The following is an 18590-nucleotide window of genomic DNA, read 5'->3' on the forward strand; positions in this document are numbered from 1 at the left end:
TGAGCCCCTAAAACCGCCGCCATCTACCTTATCTATCCCCTAATCTGACCCCTTACACCGCCACCTATATAAAAATTATTAACCCCTAATCTAATCCCCCTATACCGCCGCCAGCTATATTAATATTATTAACCCCTAATGTAAGCCCCTTACACCGCCGCCATCTCTATTAAAATGATTAACCCCTAATTTAATCTACCTACCCCGCCGCCAGCTATATTATCTATATTAACCCTAAGTATATTATAGTTAATATAGGTATTACATTATATATATATTAACTATATTAACCCTAATTATATTAGGGTTAATATAGTTACTATAGTATTTATATTAACTATATTAACTCTATCTAACCCTAACTAAATTTATATTAAATTAATCTAATTCATTTATAAACTAAAATATTCCTATTTAAATCTAAATACTTACCTATAAAATAAACCCTAAGATAGCTACAATATAATTAATAATTTCATTGTAGCTATGTTAGGGTTAATATTTATTTTACAGGTAAATTGTTAATTATTTTAACTAGGTATAATAGATATTAAATAGTTATTAACTATTTAATATCTACCTAGTTAAAATAATTACCCAATTACCTGTAAAATAAATCCTAACCTAAGTTACAAATACACCTACACTATCAATAAATTTAATAAACTACAAACATCTATCTAAAAATACAATTAAATTAACTAAACTAAATTACAAAAAAAAACAAACACTAAATTACAAAAAATAAAAAAAAGATTACAAGATTTTTAAGCTAATTACACCTATTCTAAGCCCCCTAATAAAATAATAAACCCCCAAAATAAAAAAAATTCCCTGCCCTATTCTAAATTAAACAAATTTCAAAGCTCTTTACCTTACCAGCCCTTAAAAGGGCCTTTTGTGGGGCATGCCCCAAAGAATTCAGCTCTTTTGCATACAACAAATACAATCCCCCCCCCATTACAACCCACCACCCACATACCCCTATTCTAAAACCACCCAAACCCCCCTTAAAAAAGCCTAACACTACCCCCCTGAAGATCTCCCTACCTTGTCTTCACCACACCGGGCCGAACTCCTGATCCGATCCGGGCGATGTCTTTCTCGAAGCGGCAAAGAAGAATTCTTCCTCCGGCGATGTCTTCCTCCAAGCGGCAAAGAAGAAATCTTCCTCCGGCGACGTCTTCCTCCAAGCGGCAGCAAAGTCTTCATTCTTCCGGCGGCATCTTCAATCTTCTTCTTTGCTCCGCCGCCGCGGAGCATCCATCCCGGCCGACTGCTGTACTACGAATGAGGTACCTTTAAATGACGTCATCCAAGATGGCGTCCGCCGAATTCCGATTGGCTGATAGGATTATATCAGCCAATCGGAATTAAGTTAGAAAAATCTGATTGGCTGATTGAATCAGCCAATCAGATTCAAGTTCAATCCGATTGGCTGATCCGAACAGCCAATCAGATTGAGCTCGCATTCTATTGGCTGTTCCGATCAGCCAATAGAATGCGAGCTCAATCTGATTGGCTGTTCGGATCAGCCAATCGGATTGAACTTGAATCTGATTGGCTGATTCAATCAGCCAATCAGATTTTTCTAACTTAATTCCGATTGGCTGATAGAATCCTATCAGCCAATCGGAATTCGGCGGACGCCATCTTGGATGACGTCATTTAAAGGTACCTCATTCGTAGTACAGCAGTCGGCCGGGATGGATGCTCCGCGGCGGCGGAGCGAAGAAAGAAGATTGAAGATGCCGCCGGAAGAATGAAGACTTTGCTGCCGCTTGGAGGAAGACGTCGCCGGAGGAAGAATTCTTCTTTGCCGCTTGGAGGAAGACATCGCCGGAGGAAGAATTCTTCTTTGCCGCTTCGAGGAAGACATCGCCCGGATCGGATCAGGAGTTCGGCCCGGTGTGGTGAAGACAAGGTAGGGAGATCTTCAGGGGGGTAGTGTTAGGCTTTTTTAAGGGGGGTTTGGGTGGTTTTAGAATAGGGGTATGTGGGTGGTGGGTTGTAATGGGGGGGGGGATTGTATTTGTTGTATGCAAAAGAGCTGAATTCTTTGGGGCATGCCCCACAAAAGGCCCTTTTAAGGGCTGGTAAGGTAAAGAGCTTTGAAATTTGTTTAATTTAGAATAGGGCAGGGAATTTTTTTTATTTTGGGGGTTTATTATTTTATTAGGGGGCTTAGAATAGGTGTAATTAGCTTAAAAATCTTGTAATCTTTTTTTTATTTTTTGTAATTTAGTTTAGTTAATTTAATTGTATTTTTAGATAGATGTTTGTAGTCTATTAAATTTATTGATAGTGTAGGTGTATTTGTAACTTAGGTTAGGATTTATTTTACAGGTAATTGGGTAATTATTTTAACTAGGTAGATATTAAATAGTTAATAACTATTTAATATCTATTATACCTAGTTAAAATAATTAACAATTTACCTGTAAAATAAATATTAACCCTAACATAGCTACAATGAAATTATTAATTATATTGTAGCTATCTTAGGGTTTATTTTATAGGTAAGTATTTAGATTTAAATAGGAATATTTTAGTTTATAAATGAATTAGATTAATTTAATATAAATTTAGTTAGGGTTAGATAGAGTTAATATAAATACTATAGTAACTATATTAACCCTAATATAATTAGGGTTAATATAGTTAATATATATAATGTAATACCTATATTAACTATAATATACTTAGGGTTAATATAGATAATATAGCTGGCGGCGGGGTAGGTAGATTAAATTAGGGGTTAATCATTTTAATAGAGATGGCGGCGGTGTAAGGGGCTTACATTAGGGGTTAATAATTTTAATATAGATGGCGGCGGTGTTAGGGGCTCACTTTAGGGGGTTATAGATATAATATAGCTGGCGGCGGGGTACGGGAGCGACGGTTTAGGGGTTAATAACTTTATTAGGTTGCGGCGGGGTACGGGAGCGGCGGTTTAGGGGTTAATAGCTTTTTTATTGTTAGGCTAGTGAGGGGGGATAGCGGATAGAGGGTTAGACGTGTCGGGCTATGTTAGGGAGGCGTGTTAGACAGTGCGGGTGTTTTAGACTTTAGTCAGGTTTTATAGGCGCCGCCAGTTTCTAACGTGCCGCAAGTCACTGGCGACGCCAGAAATTTGTACTTGCGCAGATTTCTGGACATCGCTGGTTTGTCAGACTTACGGCACGTTAGCATCTGACGGCGACTTATATGGGATAGCTCGAGTTGCGAGCTGAAACTGCGGGCGACGCCGGTTCCCTCGCTTGCGCCGCAAACTGCGATCTATATCGGATCGCGCCCTACTAAATGCTCTATTACAGTGTTATATTATTGCACTGTTTGCATATAGCTCCAGAACATCAATGCATTACTAGGACCTATATGTGTGTAGCCACCAATCACCTGCTAGCTCCCAGTAGTGGACTGCTGCTCCTGAGCCAGAGTAGATAGGCTTTTAAGCAAAGGATACCAAGAGAATGAAATACATTTGATACTATAAGTAAAATTAAATATTTTTTTAAATTGCATGGTCTGTTTTAACCATGAACGTTTAATTTCCCTGAAATGTCCCTTAAAGGGACAGTCTAGTCAAAATTAAAACTTTCATGATTCAGAAAGGGCATGCACTTTTAAACAACTTGTACTGCATATAAAAAATATTTTAAAGGCACTTAAATTTAAATTTTTCTTTTAAAGAAAAACAGAATTTATGTTTACCTGATAAATTACTTTCTCCAACGGTGTGTCCGGTCCACGGCGTCATCCTTACTTGTGGGATATTCTCTTCCCCAACAGGAAATGGCAAAGAGCCCAGCAAAGCTGGTCACATGATCCCTCCTAGGCCCCGCCTTCCCCAGTCATTCGACCGACGTAAAGGAGGAATATTTGCATAGGAGAAACCATATGATACCGTGGTGACTGTAGTTAAAGAAAATAAATTATCAGACCTGATTAAAAAACCAGGGCGGGCCGTGGACCGGACACACCGTTGGAGAAAGTAATTTATCAGGTAAACATAAATTCTGTTTTCTCCAACATAGGTGTGTCCGGTCCACGGCGTCATCCTTACTTGTGGGAACCAATACCAAAGCTTTAGGACACGGATGAAGGGAGGGAGCAAATCAGGTCACCTAGATGGAAGGCACCACGGCTTGCAAAACCTTTCTCCCAAAAATAGCCTCAGAAGAAGCAAAAGTATCAAACTTGTAAAATTTAGTAAAAGTGTGCAGTGAAGACCAAGTCGCTGCCTTACATATCTGATCAACAGAAGCCTCGTTCTTGAAGGCCCATGTGGAAGCCACAGCCCTAGTGGAATGAGCTGTGATTCTTTCAGGAGGATGCCGTCCGGCAGTCTCGTAAGCCAATCTGATGATGCTTTTAAGCCAAAAAGAGAGAGAGGTAGAAGTTGCTTTTTGACCTCTCCTTTTACCAGAATAAACAACAAACAAGGAAGATGTTTGTCTAAAATCCTTTGTAGCATCTAAATAGAATTTTAGAGCACGAACTACATCCAAATTGTGCAACAAACGTTCCTTCTTTGAAACTGGATTCGGACACAAAGAAGGCACGACTATCTCCTGGTTAATGTTTTTGTTAGAAACAACTTTCGGAAGAAAACCAGGTTTAGTACGCAAAACCACCTTATCTGCATGGAACACCAGATAAGGAGGAGAACACTGCAGAGCAGATAATTCTGAAACTCTTCTAGCAGAAGAAATTGCAACCAAAAACAAAACTTTCCAAGATAATAACTTAATATCAACGGAATGTAAGGGTTCAAACGGAACCCCCTGAAGAACTGAAAGAACTAAATTGAGACTCCAAGGAGGAGTCAAAGGTTTGTAAACAGGCTTGATTCTAACCAGAGCCTGAACAAAGGCTTGAACATCTGGCACAGCTGCCAGCTTTTTGTGAAGTAACACAGACAAGGCAGAAATCTGTCCCTTCAAAGAACTTGCAGATAATCCTTTCTCTAAACCTTCTTGAAGAAAGGATAGAATCTTAGGAATTTTTATCTTGTCCCAAGGGAATCCTTAGATTCACACCAACAGATATATTTTTTCCATATATTGTGGTAGATTTTTCTAGTTACAGGCTTTCTGGCCTGAACAAGAGTATCAATGACAGAATCTGAGAACCCTCGCTTTGATAAGATCAAGCGTTCAATCTCCAAGCAGTCAGTTGGAGTGAGACCAGATTCGGATGTTCGAACGGACCTTGAACAAGAAGGTCTCGTCTCAAAGGTAGCTTCCATGGTGGAGCCGATGACATATTCACCAGGTCTGCATACCAAGTCCTGCGTGGCCACGCAGGAGCTATCAAGATCACCGATGCCCTCTCCTGATTGATCCTGGCTACCAGCCTGGGGATGAGAGGAAACGGCGGGAATACATAAGCTAGTTTGAAGGTCCAAGGTGCTACTAGTGCATCTACTAGAGTCGCCTTGGGATCCCTGGATCTGGACCCGTAGCAAGGAACCTTGAAGTTCTGACGAGAGGCCATCAGATCCATGTCTGGAATGCCCCACAATTGAGTAATTTGGGCAAAGATTTCCGGATGGAGTTCCCACTCCCCCGGATGAAATGTCTGACGACTCAGAAAATCCGCTTCCCAATTTTCCACTCCTGGGATGTGGATTGCAGACAAGTGGCAGGAGTGAGTCTCCGCCCATTGAATGATTTTGGTCACTTCTTCCATCGCCAGGGAACTCCTTGTTCCCCCCTGATGGTTGATGTACGCAACAGTCGTCATGTTGTCTGATTGAAACCGTATGAACTTGGCCTTTGCTAGCTGAGGCCAAGCCTTGAGAGCATTGAATATCGCTCTCAGTTCCAGAATATTTATCGGAAGAAGAGATTCTTCCCGAGACCAAAGACCCTGAGCTTTCAGGGGTCCCCAGACCGCGCCCCATCCCACCAGACTGGCGTCGGTCGTGACAATGACCCACTCTGGTCTGCGGAAGCTCATCCCCTGTGACAGGTTGTCCAGGGACAGCCACCAACGGAGTGAATCTCTGGTCCTCTGATCTACTTGTATCGTCGGAGACAAGTCTGTATAGTCCCCATTCCACTGACTGAGCATGCACAGTTGTAATGGTCTTAGATAAATTCGCGCAAAAGGAACTATGTCCATTGCCGCTACCATCAAACCTATTACTTCCATGCACTGCGCTATGGAAGGAAGAGGAACAGAATGAAGTATTTGACAAGAGTTTAGAAGTTTTGATTTTCTGGCCTCTGTCAGAAAAATCCTCATTTCTAAGGAGTCTATTATTGTTCCCAAGAAGGGAACCCTTGTTGACGGAGATAGAGAACTTTTTTCTACGTTCACTTTCCACCCGTGAGATCTGAGAAAGGCCAGGACAATGTCCGTGTGAGCCTTTGCTTGAGGAAGGGACGACGCTTGAATCAGAATGTCGTCCAAGTAAGGTACTACTGCAATGCCCCTTGGTCTTAGCACCGCTAGAAGGGACCCTAGTACCTTTGTGAAAATCCTTGGAGCAGTGGCTAATCCGAACGGAAGTGCCACAAACTGGTAATGCTTGTCCAGGAATGCGAACCTTAGGAACCGATGATGTTCCTTGTGGATAGGAATATGTAGATACGCATCCTTTAAATCCACCGTGGTCATGAATTGACCTTCCTGGATGGAAGGAAGAATTGTTCGAATGGTTTCCATTTTGAACGATGGAACCTTGAGAAACTTGTTTAGGATCTTGAGATCTAAGATTGGTCTGAATGTTCCCTCTTTTTTGGGAACTACGAACAGATTGGAGTAGAACCCCATCCCTTGTTCTCCTAATGGAACAGGATGAATCACTCCCATTTTTAACAGGTCTTCTACACAATGTAAGAATGCCTGTTTTTTATGTGGTCTGAAGACAATTGAGACCTGTGGAACCTCCCCCTTGGGGGGAAGCCCCTTGAATTCCAGAAGATAACCTTGGGAGACTATTTCTAGTGCCCAAGGATCCAGAACATCTCTTGCCCAAGCCTGAGCGAAGAGAGAGAGTCTGCCCCCCACCAGATCCGGTCCCGGATCGGGGGCCAACATCTCATGCTGTCTTGGTAGCAGTGGCAGGTTTCTTGGCCTGCTTTCCTTTGTTCCAGCCTTGCATTGGTCTCCAGGCTGGCTTGGCTTGAGAAGTATTACCCTCTGGCTTAGAGGACGTAGCGCTTGGGGCTGGTCCGTTTCTGCGAAAGGGACGAAAATTAGGTTTATTTTTGGCCTTGAAAGACCTATCCTGAGGAAGGGCGTGGCCCTTGCCCCCAGTGATATCAGAGATAATCTCTTTCAAGTCAGGGCCAAACAGCGTTTTCCCCTTGAAAGGAATGTTAAGCAATTTGTTCTTGGAAGACGCAGCGCTCTGCGCGCCACAATAGCAAAACCAGAATTTTTCGCCGCTAACCTAGCCAATTGCAAAGTGGCGTCTAGGGTGAAAGAATTAGCCAATTTGAGAGCATGAATTCTGTCCATAATCTCCTCATAAGAAGAAGAATTATTATTGAGCGCCTTTTCTAGCTCACGCTGCTGTAGTGACAGGAACAATGCATGAAATTGGTTGTAGAAGGTAACCTTGCTGAACAAACATCTTTTTAAGCAAACCTTCTAATTTTTTATCCATAGGATCTTTGAAAGCACAACTATCTTCTATGGGTATAGTGGTGCGTTTGTTTAGAGTAGAAACCGCCCCCTCAACCTTAGGGACTGTCTGCCATAAGTCCCTTCTGGGGTCGACCATAGGAAACAATATTTTAAATATGGGGGGAGGGACGAAAGATATACCAGGCCTTTCCCATTCTTTATTTACAATGTCCGCCACCCGCTTGGGTATAGGAAAAGCTTCGGGGGGCCCCGGGACCTCTAGGAACTTGTCCATTTTACATAGTTTCTCTGGAATGACCAAATTCTCGCAATCATCCAGAGTGGATAACACCTCCTTAAGCAGAGCGCGGAGATGTTCCAATTTAAATTTAAATGTAATCACATCAGGTTCAGCTTGTTGAGAAATTTTCCCTGAATCTGAAATTTCTCCCTCAGACAAAACCTCCCTGGCCCCCTCAGACTGGTGTAGGGGCCCTTCAGAACCAATATCATCAGCGTCCTCATGCTCTTCAGTATTTTCTAAAACAGAGCAGTCGCGCTTTCGCTGATAAGTGGGCATTTTGGCTAAAATGTTTTTGATAGAATTATCCATTACAGCCGTTAATTGTTGCATAGTAAGGAGTATTGGCGCGCTAGATGTACTAGGGGCCTCCTGTGTGGGCAAGACTGGTGTAGACGAAGGAGGGGATGATGCAGTACCATGCTTACTCCCCTCACTTGAGGAATCATCTTGGGCATCATTTTCTCTAAATTTTGTGTCACATAAATCACATCTATTTAAATGAGAAGGAACCTTGGCTTCCCCACATTCAGAACACAGTCTATCTGGTAGTTCAGACATGTTAAACAGGCAAAAAACTTGATAACAAAGTACAAAAAACGTTTTAAAATAAACCGTTACTGTCACTTTAAATTTTAAACTGAACACACTTTATTACTGCAATTGCGAAAAAGTATGAAGGAATTGTTCAAAATTCACCAAAATTTCACCACAGTGTCTTAAAGCCTTAAAAGTATTGCACACCAAATTTGGAAGCTTTAACCCTTAAAATAACGGAACCGGAGCCGTTTTTATATTTAACCCCTTTACAGTCCCTGGTATCTGCTTTGCTGAGACCCAACCAAGCCCAAAGGGGAATACGATACCAAATGACGCCTTCAGAAAGTCTTTTCTATGTATCAGAGCTCCTCACACATGCATCTGCATGCCATGCTTCTCAAAAACAAGTGCGCAATAGAGGCGCGAAAATGAGACTCTGCCTATGATTAGGGAAAGCCCCTAGAGAATAAGGTGTCCAATACAGTGCCTGCCGGTTATTTTACATAATTCCCAAGATTAAAATAATTCCTCAAGGCTATGGAGTATAAAATATGTTTATATATAAATCGATTTAGTCCAGAAAATGTCTACAGTCTTAAAAAGCCCTTGTGAAGCCCTTTTATTTTTTTCTTTCTGTAATAAAAATGGCTTACCGGATCCTATAGGGAAAATGACAGCTTCCAGCATTACATCGTCTTGTTAGAATGTGTCATACCTCAAGCAGCAAAAGTCTGCTCACTGTTCCCCCAACTGAAGTTAATTCCTCTCAACAGTCCTGTGTGGAAACAGCCATCGATTTTAGTAACGGTTGCTAAAATCATTTTCCTCTTACAAACAGAAATCTTCATCTCTTTTCTGTTTCAGAGTAAATAGTACATACCAGCACTATTTTAAAATAACAAACTCTTGATTGAATAATAAAAACTACAGTTAAACACCAAAAAACTCTAAGCCATCTCCGTGGAGATGTTGCCTGTACAACGGCAAAGAGAATGACTGGGGAAGGCGGGGCCTAGGAGGGATCATGTGACCAGCTTTGCTGGGCTCTTTGCCATTTCCTGTTGGGGAAGAGAATATCCCACAAGTAAGGATGACGCCGTGGACCGGACACACCTATGTTGGAGAAATTTGCAATTTTTCCCCCATCCAGAAAAGCCCATGGATACAACTTTTGAAAACATTTTTGAGTTTTACCTTGTTGCCTTTGCTGTGGCCAATTGGAGTTCAGATTTAAATTAACTTGTGCAATGCTCAAAGCAATAACCATGTAGAATGTAGTGTGGTCTGGTAAACAACAGCATTTGTGTAAAAATAAAAGTACAGTCTGAAGAGATACATTATATTAAACACAGTCACACACACATATATATATATACATATATATATATATATATATATATATATAATTACATTCATACATTTATTTAAAAAGCAGGAATGTAAGCTTAGGAGTCGGACCATTTTTGGTTTAGCACCTGGGTAGCGCTTGCTGATTGGTGGCTAAATGTAGCCACCAATCAGCAAGTGCTACCCAGGGTACTGAACCAAAAAAGAGCAAATGTGATAATAGGAGTAAATTAGAAAGTTGCTTAAAATTGCCTGTTCTATCTGAATCATGAAAGAAAAAACATAATTTATGCTTACCTGATAAATTCCTTTCTTCTGTTGTGTGATCAGTCCACGGGTCATCATTACTTCTGGGATATAACTCCTCCCCAACAGGAAATGCAAGAGGATTCACCCAGCAGAGCTGCACATAGCTCCTCCCCTCTACGTCAGTCCCAGTCATTCGACCAAGAATCAACGAGAAAGGAGTAACCAAGGGTGAAGTGGTGACTGGAGTATAATTTAAAAGATATTTACCTGCCTTAAAACAGGGCGGGCCGTGGACTGATCACACAACAGAAGAAAGGAATTTATCAGGTAAGCATAAATTATGTTTTCTTCTGTTATGTGTGATCAGTCCACGGGTCATCATTACTTCTGGGATACCAATACCAAAGCAAAAGTACACGGATGACGGGAGGGATAGGCAGGCTCATTATACAGAAGGAACCACTGCCTGAAGAACCTTTCTCCCAAAAATAGCCTCCGAAGAAGCAAAAGTGTCAAATTTGTAAAATTTGGAAAAAGTATGAAGCGAAGACCAAGTTGCAGCCTTGCAAATCTGTTCAACCGAGGCCTCATTCTTAAAGGCCCAAGTGGAAGCCACAGCTCTAGTGGAGTGAGCTGTAATTCTTTCAGGAGGCTGCTGTCCAGCAGTCTCATAAGCTAAACGTATTATGCTACGAAGCCAAAAAGAGAGAGAGGTAGCAGAAGCTTTTTGACCTCTCCTCTGTCCAGAATAAACGACAAACAGGGAAGAAGTTTGGCGAAAATCTTTAGTTGCCTGCAAGTAGAACTTGAGGGCACGAACTACATCCAGATTGTGTAGAAGACGTTCCTTCTTTGAAGAAGGATTTGGACACAAGGATGGAACAACAATCTCTTGATTGATATTCCTGTTAGTGACTACCTTAGGTAAGAACCCAGGTTTAGTACGCAGAACTACCTTGTCTGAGTGAAAAATCAGATAAGGAGAATCACAATGTAAGGCTGATAACTCAGAGACTCTTCGAGCCGAGGAAATAGCCATTAAAAACAGAACTTTCCAAGATAACAATTTTATATCAATGGAATGAAGGGGTTCAAACGGAACACCCTGTAAAACGTTAAGAACTAAGTTTAAACTCCATGGCGGAGCAACAGCTTTAAACACAGGCTTGATCCTAGCTAAAGCCTGACAAAAGGCCTGGATGTCTGGATTTTCTGACAGACGCCTGTGTAACAAGATGGACAGAGCTGAAATCTGTCCCTTTAATGAACTAGCTGATAAACCCTTTTCTAAACCTTCTTGTAGAAAGGACAATATCCTAGCGATCCTAACCTTACTCCAGGAGTAACCTTTGGATTCGCACCAGTATAGGTATTTACGCCATATTTTATGGTAAATCCTTCTGGTAACAGGCTTCCTAGCCTGTATCAGGGTATCAATAACCGACTCAGAAAAACCACGTTTTGATAAAATCAAGCGTTCAATTTCCAAGCAGTCAGCTTCAGAGAAGTTAGATTTTGATGTTTGAATGGACCCTGTATCAGAAGGTCCTGTCTTAGAGGTAGAGACCAAGGCGGACAGGATGACATGTCCACTAGATCTGCATACCAAGTCCTGCGTGGCCATGCAGGCGCTATTAGAATCACTGATGCTCTCTCCTGTTTGATTTTGGCAATCAATCGAGGAAGCAGCGGGAAGGGTGGAAACACATAAGCCATCCCGAAGTTCCAAGGTGCTGTCAAAGCATCTATCAGAACCGCTCCCGGATCCCTGGATCTGGACCCGTAGTGAGGAAGTTTGGCGTTCTGGCGAGACGCCATGAGATCTATCTCTGGTTTGCCCCAACGTCGAAGTATTTGGGCAAAGACCTCCGGATGAAGTTCCCACTCCCCCGGATGAAAAGTCCGGCGACTCAAGAAATCCGCCTCCCAGTTCTCCACTCCCGGGATGTGGATTGCTGACAGGTGGCAAGAGTGAGACTCTGCCCAGCGAATTATCTTTGATACTTCCATCATTGCTAGGGAGCTTCTTGTCCCTCCCTGATGGTTGATGTAAGCTACAGTCGTGATGTTGTCCGACTGAAACCTGATGAACCCCCGAGTTGTTAATTGGGGCCAAGCCAGAAGGGCATTGAGAACTGCTCTCAATTCCAGAATGTTTATTGGAAGGAGACTCTCCTCCTGATTCCATAGTCCCTGAGCCTTCAGAGAATTCCAGACAGCGCCCCAACCTAGTAGGCTGGCGTCTGTTGTTACAATTGTCCAGTCTGGCCTGCTGAATGGCATCCCCCTGGACAGGTGTGGCCGATAAAGCCACCATAGAAGAGAATTTCTGGTCTCTTGATTCAGATTCAGAGTAGGGGACAAATCTGAGTAATCCCCATTCCACTGACTTAGCATGCACAATTGCAGCGGTCTGAGGTGTAGGCGTGCAAAAGGTACTATGTCCATTGCCGCTACCATTAAGCCGATCACCTCCATGCATTGAGCTACTGACGGGTGTTGAATGGAATGAAGGACACGGCATGCATCTTGAAGCTTTGTTAACCTGTCTTCCGTCAGGTAAATCTTCATTTCTACAGAATCTATAAGAGTCCCCAAGAATGGAACTCTTGTGAGAGGAAAAAGAGAACTCTTCTTTTCGTTCACTTTCCATCCATGCGACCTTAGAAATGCCAGAACTAACTCTGTATGAGACTTGGCAGTTTGAAAGCTTGAAGCTTGTATTAGAATGTCGTCTAGGTACGGAGCTACCGAAATCCCTCGCGGTCTTAGTACCGCCAGAAGGGCACCCAGAACCTTTGTGAAGATTCTTGGAGCCGTAGCCAATCCGAATGGAAGAGCTACAAACTGGTAGTGCCTGTCTAAGAAGGCAAACCTTAGATACCGGTGATGATCTTTGTGAATCGGTATGTGAAGGTAAGCATCTTTTAAATCCACTGTGGTCATGTACTGACCCTTTTGGATCATGGGTAAGATTGTCCGAATAGTTTCCATTTTGAACGATGGAACTCTTAGGAATTTGTTTAGAATCTTTAAATCTAAGATTGGCCTGAAAGTTCCCTCTTTTTTGGGAACCACAAACAGGTTTGAGTAGAACCCTTGTCCTTGTTCCGACCGCGGAACCGGATGGATCACTCCCATTAATAACAGATCTTGTACACAGCGTAGAAACGCTTCTTTCTTTATCTGGTTTGTTGACAACCTTGACAGATGAAATCTCCCTCTTGGGGGAGATAATTTGAAGTCTAGAAGGTATCCCTGAGATATGATCTCTAGCGCCCAGGGATCCTGAACATCTCTTGCCCAGGCCTGGGCGAAGAGAGAAAGTCTGCCCCCCACTAGATCCGGTCCCGGATCGGGGGCTCTCGGTTCATGCTGTCTTTGGGGCAGCAGCAGGTTTCCTGGCCTGCTTGCCCTTGTTCCAGGACTGGTTAGGCTTCCAGCCTTGCCTGTAACGAGCAACAGCTCCCTCCTGTTTTGGTACAGTGGAGGTTGATGCTGCTCCTGTTTTGAAATTCCGAAAGGGACGAAAATTAGACTGTCTAGCCTTAGCTTTGGCTTTGTCTTGAGGTAGGGCGTGGCCCTTACCTCCTGTAATGTCAGCGATAATTTCTTTCAAACCGGGCCCAAATAAAGACTGCCCCTTGAAAGGTATATTAAGTAATTTGGACTTAGAAGTAACATCAGCTGACCAGGATTTTAGCCACAGCGCCCTACGTGCCTGGATGGCGAATCCTGAGTTCTTAGCCGTAAGTTTGGTTAAATGTACTACGGCCTCCGAAATGAATGAATTAGCTAGTTTAAGGACTCTAAGCCTGTCCGTAATGTCGTCTAGCGTAGATGAACTAAGGTTCTCTTCCAGAGACTCAATCCAAAATGCTGCCGCAGCCGTAATCGGCGCGATACATGCAAGGGGTTGCAATATAAAACCTTGTTGAACAAACATTTTCTTAAGGTAACCCTCTAATTTTTTATCCATTGGATCTGAAAAAGCACAGCTATCCTCCACCGGGATAGTGGTACGCTTAGCTAAAGTAGAAACTGCTCCCTCCACCTTAGGGACCGTTTGCCATAAGTCCCGAGTGGTGGCGTCTATTGGAAACATCTTTCTAAATATTGGAGGGGGTGAGAACGGCACACCGGGTCTATCCCACTCCTTAGTAACAATTTCAGTTAGTCTCTTAGGTATAGGAAAAACGTCAGTACTCGCCGGTACCGCAAAGTATTTATCCAACCTACACAGTTTCTCTGGTATTGCAACGGTGTTACAATCATTGAGAGCTGCTAAAACCTCCCCTAGTAATACACGGAGGTTCTCCAATTTAAATTTAAAATTTGAAATATCTGAATCCAATCTGTTTGGATCAGAACCGTCACCCACAGAATGAAGCTCTCCGTCCTCATGCTCTGCAAGCTGTGACGCAGTATCAGACATGGCCCTAGTATTGTCAGCGCACTCTGTTCTCACCCCAGAGTGATCACGCTTGCCTCTTAGTTCTGGTAATTTAGACAAAACTTCAGTCATAACAGTAGCCATATCTTGTAATGTTATCTGTAATGGCCGCCCAGATGTACTAGGCGCCATAATATCACGCACCTCCCGGGCGGGAGATGCAGGTACTGCCGCGTGAGGCGAGTTAGTCGGCATAACTCTCCCCTCGCTGTTTGGTGAAATTTGTTCAAATTGTACAGATTGACTTTTATTTAAAGTAGCATCAATACAGTTAGTACATAAATTTCTATTGGGCTCCACCTTGGCATTGGAACAAATGACACAGATATCTTCCTCTGAGTCAGACATGTTTAACACACTAGCAATAAACTTGCAACTTGGTTATAATCTTTTTTAGCAAAAACGTACTGTGCCTCAAAGAGGTACTAAACGATTAAATGACAGTTGAAATAATGAACTGAAAAACAGTTATAGCATCAAACTTTAAAACAACACAACTTTTAGCAAAGGTTTGTTCCCATTAGTAAAATAACAATAATTAAATTTGACATAAAAATTACAGAGCAACGTTTTTATTCACAGTCAATATAAAATTCTCACAGCTCTGCTGAGAGAATCTACCTCCCTCCAAAGAAGTTTGAAGACCCCTGAGATCTGTCAGAGATGAACCGGATCATGCAGGAAATATAAGAGTAACTGACTGGAAATTTTTGATGCGTAGCAAAGAGCGCCAAAAACGGCCCCTCCCCCTCACACACAGCAGTGAAGAGAAACGAAACTGTCACAAATAAAACCAAACAACTGCCAAGTGGAAAATAATGCCCAAATATTTATTCACTCAGTACCTCAGAAATGTAAACGATTCTACATTCCAGCAAAAACGTTTAACATGATAAATACTTATTAAAAGGATTAGTGACTTTTAACAGAGTAGTTCCGGTGAAATACCATCCCCAGAATACTGAAGTGTATACATACATGTCATTATAACGGTATGGCAGGATTTTCTCATCAATTCCATTCAGAAAATAAAAACTGCTACATACCTCAATGCAGATTCATCTGCCCGCTGTCCCCTGATCTGAAGCTTTTACCTCCCTCAGATGGCCGAGAACAGCAATATGATCTTAACTACTCCGGTTAAAATCATAGTAAAAAACTCTGGTAGATTCTTCCTCAAACTCTGCCAGAGAAGTAATAACACGCTCCGGTGCTATTGTAAAATAACAAACTTTTGATTGAAGTCATAAAAACTAAGTATAATCACCATAGTCCTCTCACACATCCTATCTAGTCGTTGGGTGCAAGAGAATGACTGGGACTGACGTAGAGGGGAGGAGCTATGTGCAGCTCTGCTGGGTGAATCCTCTTGCATTTCCTGTTGGGGAGGAGTTATATCCCAGAAGTAATGATGACCCGTGGACTGATCACACATAACAGAAGAAATATTGTGTTTAATATCCCTTTAATATTGAGTGGACTAGTAACATTTTCAGGTTAGCAGCTTTTTACCCCTGACTAGTAAACAATAATTATATTTTCCCACCCCTGTATTAAATTATTATTTGCTAGAAATACCTGTGTATACAAGTTCAATCATTCTAGTAATTAATACTGTAAATATGTCAATGACTATATATAATGACTGAAAGGAGCTGGCTGCTAGTTGGGCCAGAGACAGGATACACTGTGACACAAGTGAGAAGAGGAGCAGAGAAATAAACACACAAGGTCAACCGAAGGACTGTCATACAGAAAGGTAGAGTTACTCTGTTAGCAAAACTCACTGAAGTAAAACTGGTTAGTTCTGAAAATTGATATGATGCTTTTTTATATTAATTGGATTAGTTCGCTCGCAGAGATTACATTGCAGCTTAAAGGAATAGGAAAGTCAAAATTACACTTGCATGATTCAGATAGAACATGTACATTTTAAGACACTTTTAAATTCACTTCTATTTTAAAATGTGATTCGTTCTCTTGGTATCTCTTGTTGAAAAAAAAAAAGACGCACATATACTCACTAGTGGGAGCTAGCTGCTGATTGGTGCCTGCACACATTTGTCTCTTGTGATTGGCTAACTAGATGTGTTCATCTAGCTGCCAGTAGTGCAATGCTGTTCCTTCAGCAAAGGATAATAAGAGAATGAAGTAAATTTGATAATAGAAGTAAATTGGAAAGTTGCTTAGAATGGTATGTTTTATCCAAATTGTGAAAGAAAATGTTGGGGTGTCCTGTCCCTTTAAAGGGATATGAAACCCAAATTTTTTATTTTGTGGTTCAGAAATATCAAAACAAAATTTTTAAAAAGCTTCCAATTTACTTCTATTATCAAATTTGCTTAAAGGGACATTAAACACTTGACTGTTAAAAATCCTTAAAACAAACTGAGCACAGTTCTCTAACTCAGCTTACCCCAAACATTTCAAGAAAAGTGTTTTCTTATAGGATACTGATCCAGTGCTTGATGTGGCTATGTATGGAGCCATATTGTGACAGCATAGCAGTCATGTGATGCACACAGCATATTTACCTATAAATGTATGCTGAGGCAGCACAGCTGCAGCACTTGCTCATTATTATGCAGAGCGTGTTTTTTTATGTTGAGAATCAGGCCGGCTCATTTTTGGTGAACAACCTGGGATGTTCTTGCTGATTGGTGGATAAATTCACCCACCAATAAATAAGTGCTGTCCAGGGTACTGAACCAAAAATAGCTTAGCTGTGTTCTTCTTTTTCAAATAAGGATAGCAAGAGAATGAAGAAAATTGATAATAGGAGTAAATTAGAAAGTTGCTTAAAATCGCATGCTCTATCTGAATCACGAAAAAAAAAATTGGGTTCAGTGTCCCTTTAACATTCCTAAACTGTGCAAGTGCACGGCACCCGGCAGAGTTGTAAATGTAAATGATACTCTTTCCCTGTATGCTTATCACAGCTGCAGTACTAGCTCACTGTTATGCAGTGCTTGTGCTGCAGTTAATGTTGAGAATCTTTTAATTAAATACAATATTTTATAAACATTGTTTTCTATGTAAAAAAGTTTATTGCCCAGTCTTTACCACACTTCTTAACGTTCCTAATCTGTGTCAGTGCACGGCCTCTCCTCCATCCAATCTATTATCAATGCTTCTGCTAGACTCATCCACCTAAGTCGCCGATCTACATCAGCTGCTCCACTCTGCCAGTCTCTACACTGGCTCCCCATACACTCCAGAATACAATTTAAAGTATTAATCCTAACTTACAAAGCACTCAACAGTCTAACTTTCCTCTCTCATAGTGAAATCTTCCCAATCCCGTCCTCTTCGATCAACCTCTGACCTACGTCTCTCCACTCCTGTTATCTCTACGTCCCACTCCCGTCTCCAAGACTTGGCACGTGCTGCTCCTGTCCTCTGGAACTCTCCACCACGCTCTATAAGACTGTCTCCAACCTTGTATAGCTTCAGACGCTCCATGAAAACCCACCTATTCAGAGAGGCTTACACCATCTCTCCTCTATCCCTCATCCTAACCAAACTAATACATGAACTGCCTGACTCACTGCTGCAACTACAACCAATGTGTCAAGCTACCCCAAACCTTATGTCTCTCCACCCTCAACCTGTAGACTGTAAGCTCTCCGGAGCAGGGCCCTCTTCCTCCTGTACTAGATTTATTTAGTTTTGTTATGTTTTGTATTTTATCACAAATCCTTGTCATTGTATACCCCAATCACTGTACCTAGCTCTACGGAATTTGGCGGCGCTATACAAATAAATGATAATAATAATGATAATAATATTGAACAAACTCCGGTCCGGGAGAGCGGGGGGGAGAGAAACTCATGCTAAGTATATGCAGCATGAGTTCTTCAGCCTGCTCTTCCACAGAGTCTTTTTCCCCCCTCCCTCTCATCCCCCTCCCTCTCCCGGACCGGAGTTTGTTGAATAGATTTATAACCCTGCCTGTAGCCGTGCACTGACACAGATTAGGAACCTTGAGAAGTGTGGTAAAGACTGGGCAATAAACTTTTTTTACATAGAAAACAATGTTTATAAAATATTGTATTTAATTAAAAGATTCTCAACAGCACTCAGCAGCACTGCATAACAGTGAGCTAGTACTGCAGCTGT

General features: G+C 41.9%; 2 protein-coding genes across 5 annotated transcripts in view; one reads left to right on the forward strand and one right to left on the reverse strand.

The window, feature by feature from the left end:
* The window catches only part of PIGC (phosphatidylinositol glycan anchor biosynthesis class C), a 212078-nt gene that overhangs the window by 90097 nt on the left and 103391 nt on the right, over nucleotides 1-18590 (reverse strand). The window lies entirely within an intron of this gene.
* LOC128640725 (uncharacterized) overlaps nucleotides 1-18590 on the forward strand; it is a 131577-nt gene that overhangs the window by 51353 nt on the left and 61634 nt on the right. Inside the window, exon 4 of the mRNA XM_053693154.1 lies at nucleotides 16124-16230. Within this exon, the coding sequence (XP_053549129.1) occupies nucleotides 16124-16230 (107 nt within the window). The remainder of the gene's footprint in view (nucleotides 1-16123; nucleotides 16231-18590) is intronic.

Source organism: Bombina bombina, chromosome 10, assembly GCF_027579735.1.
Source record: "Bombina bombina isolate aBomBom1 chromosome 10, aBomBom1.pri, whole genome shotgun sequence".
Lineage (NCBI taxonomy): Eukaryota > Metazoa > Chordata > Amphibia > Anura > Bombinatoridae > Bombina > Bombina bombina.